Below are 5,234 nucleotides of genomic sequence, written 5' to 3' on the forward strand. Positions count from 1 at the left end.
CTTCTTTTTTTTTTTTTTCCTTTAAGACAGAATTTGCTATGTAGTCCAGGCTGGCACCGAACTCTCAATTCTCCTGCCTCAGTGGCCAAAAGTCTATAATTTTAGGACTGCATCATCACACTTGGATCTTTCCTTAATCTTCTACAGCAGTTAGCAAACTTCATTGCTGAGAGGCACTCAAAGTTATTTATCAAATTGAGTTAAAAGAATCGAGCCAGGCACAAGTGGCTCATGCCTATCATCTCAGCTACACAGAGCCTGAGATCCAAGGACTCCAGTTTGAAACCAGCCTGAGCAGATGAATCTGAGACACTCTTATCTTCAAATGATAAGCAAAATGCTGGAAGTGGAGATGTGAATCAAATGCTATGCAAAAAAAAGAGCCAAGGTCAGGGCTGGGAGTTTGGCCCAGTGGTAGAGTGCTTGCCTAGCGTGCACCAAGACCTGGGTTTGATTCTTCCATACCACATACATAGAAAAAGCCAGAAGTGGTGGTGTGACTCGAGTGGTAGAGCTCTAGCCTTGAAAAAACCCAGGGACAGTGTTCAGGTCCTGAGTTCAAGCCCCAGGACTGGAAAAAAAAAAGCCAAGGTGAGGCAGCTCACACCTGTAGTCCTAACTCCTAAGTAGGCTGAGATATGAAGATCCCGGTTTAAAGTCAGTCCAGGAAAGTACTCCAGACTTACCGCCAATTAACCACCAGAAAACCACAAGTGGAGCTGTGGCTCAAAGTGGTACAGCACTAGCTTCAAGTGAAAGAGCTCAGGGTCCACCACCAAGGCCTTGAGTTCAAGCTCCATGGCTGACATCAATTTATTAATTCATTAAATGCAAAGCAAAAGCTCAAGGCCTTCAGTTCAAGCCTTAGTATAGGCATGAAAACAAAGAAAGGAAGGGGGGAGAGAGGAAAAGAGGGAGAGGGAAGGACAGAAGGAAGGAAGGAAGGAAGGAAGGAAGGATCCAATGTGCCTAAAATTCATGGAATATAGTTTTTATGTGTATGTTTTCATGATTTAGATGCCTCTATAATGTTAAAACATGAATTATTCCATACATAACATAAAATATTTATTTCCTATTTACATCTTTACATAAATAACTGTACATCATATCACATATCAAAATGAATGCAAACATAAATCTTCAAAACCAGGGAAGAGAGCCCCACAGTACACCATCAGCAGTCCCGTAGGTTTCGTTTCTTGCCTTTTTTTGATTTCTTGCTTGTTTCCTGACGAATGGTCTCATACTCCAGTATGGCCATTCTGGAAAGTCTTTGTAAGTACTGAGAGGATGCCCCTGTAAGCGGGTCTCTGAAGCCAGAGCCTGTGGGGAGACACCATCTGTCAGAATCAATCACGCATGCGTTGAATAGAAAACACGGGGAAGGAAATGTGCCATAAATACTTGCAAAACCCAACAACATCTTCATATAATCTGTATTTTGAATTAGAAATACCAGTGCTGACTTTCTAAAATGACTGTGGCTGAAACTGAGGATCAAGGTTCAAAGTCAGTGCAGGCAGGAAAGTCCAGTGAACTCTTATCTCCAATTAACTAAAATGCAGAACAGGGTGTTTGCCTCAGAGTGGTACAGCACTAGCTTTGAACAAAAAAACCTCAAGAACAGTGCCCTGAGTTCAAGCCCTAACATTATCACCAAAAAGAAGGAGGAAGAGGAGGAGGAGGAAGAGGAGGAGGAGAAGGAGGAGGAGGAGGGAGGAAGGGAGGGGGAAGGGGAAGGGGAGGGGAAAGGGGAAGAGGAGGGGAAAGGGAAAAAAGGAAGGGGAAAGAGGAAGGGGGAGGGAAGAGGAAGGAGGAGGAAAGGAGGAGGAGGGGAGAAAGAGTTTTAATTAAGCAGCATGTGCTTTTGTTTTCGTTTTGTAAAACAACTCTCAATTAGTCTGCATTGAGCCTTTTAAAACATGGGCTGTTTGTGCAATTTATTCTAAAGTACAGTCTCCATAAATAGCTAACTTGTTTTGTACCTCACATACTCATCGTTTTTCTCACTAAATAGTTTCTCACAAATGACAACTGATGCAAAACAATAAAACTACAAAGTTTAATAAATAACTCACTCAGATGAGCCAACATCAACCACATCTATTTCATCCTTTGGACAAAACTGTAAAGTAATCATTACTATTATGCCAGATTTTACAAAGGACTAAAAATTTGCCAGCCTGACCTGGACAATGAGATGCTGTCACAGAAAGAACAAGAAAAATAAAGGCAGAGATTCAATGAAACATAGGTTGTATGGTTTCCCTCATTTGTTGTAACTAGAATGTGTCTATAAATCTACAAGTAAACATAATGGATGGTAAATGAAAAAAAATACAGTGGAACATGACGGATTATACAAGTCTCCAAGCATTCACACAGCGTGAGAACGAAGAGGACGCTCTTAGGAGAGATCACAGAGGCTCAATACCTATGTGCATATGTTCATCAAAATGGACTCCATGAAATGGAAACAATGGGTTTTTTGTTGTTGTTGCTCTGTTTTTTTCTAGTCCTTTTGTTTGTTCATTTATCTCTGTGGAAGGATATGGTGGGAGGAGGAAGGGGGAAGTAGGTACTGGGGGGAAAAACTGGGAGACAGTGAGAGAAGAGGTGACAGGATCCAAAAAGAAATATACTCATTACCTGACTTATGTAACTGTAAATCCTCTGCCCTCTGTACTTCACCTTTATAATAACAATAATTTTTAAAAAGGGCAGGAAGGAAAAGAGGGAAGGAGGGATGATAGGAGGGCACATGCCCAGTAGCTGTAATTGGCAGTATTTGAACACAGATCCACCAAATCCAAAACACCCATGGAATCACTACATAGTGTCCTTAAATATGTAAATATGCACTCTAGTTAGAAATATGTTAGGCTTTGAAAATAATATGCTTTAAAATCCCATTATTTAACTTTACTTCAGTTGTCAAATAAACCTTGTTTTTTTCCTCCAACATGATTGCTATTATTTGTTTTATTTCATTTACAGATATAGTAGGAATGAGAAGTTCAGACAGACAGAGTAAGAGAGGAGAGCTGAGCCTTACCAACATGATCTGGGCTCCTGTTCTTCAAAGTAAAATGAACCTGACACTTTAAAAGAAGTTTTAGGCACTGACAAAAATAGACTTTAGATATTAAACAAACATGAAAAACTTGAAAATAATTAGTATTATATAGTTGAATGCAATCTAATAGTTACAGATTATTAAGAATAAAATAGCCAGGTGCCAGCGGATCATGTCTATAATCCTAGTAACTCAGGAGGCTGAAATCTGAGGTTCGTGTTTCAAAGCCAACCCAGGCAGGAAAGTCCTTATGAGACTCTTTTTTTTTTTTTTTTTTTTGCCAGTCCTGGGCTTGAGCTCAGGGCTTGAGCACTATCCTTGGACTTTCTCAAGGCTAGAGCTCTACCACTTGAGCCTCAGCACCACTTCTGGCTTTTTTCTATATGTGATACCGAGGAATCGGTGCATGCTAGGCAAGTACTTTAACCACTAGGCCAAACTCCCAGTCCCCCTATGAGACTCTTACCTGCAGTTAACCACTCAAAAACCAGAAATGGAATCTGGGCAATGGCTCATGCCTGAAATCCTAGCTATGCAAGAGGCTGAGATCTGAGGATCCCAGTTCAAAGCCAGCCCAGCCACTAAAGTCCATGAGGCTCTTATCTCCACTAGAAAACCGGAAGTGTTACTGTGGCTCAAGGGGTAGGGCAGTAGCCTTGAGAGCTCAGGGATATCGCCCAGGCCCAGAGTTCAAGCCCATGACTGACAGAAACAAAAACAATGACAAAAACCTAGAAATGGAGCTGTGGCTCAAAGTCATAGAGTGCTAGCCTTGAGCAAAAGTGCTCAGGGACAGTGCCTACACCTTGAGTTCAAGCCCTAAGACTGACCAAAAAAAAAAGAAAAAAGGGAAAAAAAGAATAAAGAATTCTCAAATATTTTTGAAATGGATATACACACATCTCAGTTTAAAATGAAATCATACTGGGATGGAATCATGGCTCTGGACTGAGTGCCTGCTTAGGAAGTGCTCAGTTTAAATCCCAATACACACACACACACCACCACCAAGCACGTAGGCATAACTATAATGGAAGCTATTGAAAAAGTGAGGGTAGGAGGATCATGGTCTGAAGGACAGTTCCCAGCCAAAAGGGTGTCTACTGTAGTCTGTTTCTATTACTATCACAAAATAACAACACAAAGTTCATCTTTCACAGTTCTGGAGGCTAAAAGCTGGCATTGGGGCTATCTGATAAAAGCTTATTTGTTCTTTCCTTCCTATGCCTATGTTCTTTGCCTTTCCTATGGCAAAACGAAAACAAAAGTCAAAAGGGAGATAACGCTATGTCTTCACATGGGAGAAGATCCTGGAAGACAGGAAGGCAGCCTCTCCAGCAGCTTGGCATACAGCATTCATCCCCTCTCAAGAACAAGTACCAGCCTGGAGTGCTGGCTCTAATACATAACCATAACAGGACCCAGCCAAGGAGAACAATCAGGCAACTATTTGAGCAATAAGTAAAGCAAAAATCTTTTATTCTAATTAACACTTGTATTTTTAATTTATGGTGCCTGTTAATTAGGAAGTTACTGATGGCATATAGAAATCCAGAGAAAAGAAACAGCAAAGGTAAAGTTACTCAGCAGTAGGCTAGGAGTTTGGCCTAGTGGTAGAGTGCTTGCCTAGCATGCACAAAAACCAGGATTCTACTCCTCAGTATCACATACACAGAAAAAGTTGAAAGTGGTGCTGTGGCTCAAGTGGTAGAGTTCTACTAGCTTTGAACAACAACAAAATAAAAGTGCTCAAGGACAGTGCTTAGGCCCTGAGTTCAAGCCCCAGGACTGGCAAAAAAAAAAAAGTTCATAAGCAGTGAACCTTATGAGCTTTATAGACTGAATTTGCAAAGCTACTATTAAGTTACTTCTGACTTCTACCAACACTGTCAATAGAGACAGAGTAATTTCAGTTTTTATTGTATCTTTGAAATAATGAATGTACTAGAAAAAATATCAAGAGAGCAAGGGAAGAGGTGATATTGTCCTTTAAAAAGAAATGTACTCTATATAGCTGTAACCCTTTCTGTATATTACCTGTATAACAAAAAAAGAATTTTGTTTTGTTTTTGCCAGTCCTGGGGCTTGAACTCAGTACCTGGGCATTGTCCCTGAGCTTCTTTTGTTCAAGGCTAGCGCTCTACCACTTCAGCCA

The 5,234-nt window shown here is 40.8% G+C and overlaps 1 protein-coding gene across 1 annotated transcript in view; it reads right to left on the reverse strand.

Annotated features, from left to right (window-relative positions):
* Positions 1 to 1,072: 1,072 nt before the first annotated feature.
* The window catches only part of C9H8orf89 (chromosome 9 C8orf89 homolog), a 26,209-nt gene continuing 22,047 nt past the window's right edge, over positions 1,073 to 5,234 (reverse strand). Inside the window, exon 6 of the mRNA XM_090338672.1 lies at positions 1,073 to 1,326. Coding sequence (XP_090194798.1) covers positions 1,178 to 1,326 — 149 coding nt within the window. The 3' untranslated portion in view covers positions 1,073 to 1,177. The remainder of the gene's footprint in view (positions 1,327 to 5,234) is intronic.

This window comes from Megascapheus bottae, chromosome 9 (assembly GCF_031878675.1).
Source record: "Megascapheus bottae isolate mThoBot1 chromosome 9, mThoBot2.hap1, whole genome shotgun sequence".
In the NCBI taxonomy this organism is placed as follows: Eukaryota; Metazoa; Chordata; class Mammalia; order Rodentia; family Geomyidae; genus Megascapheus; species Megascapheus bottae.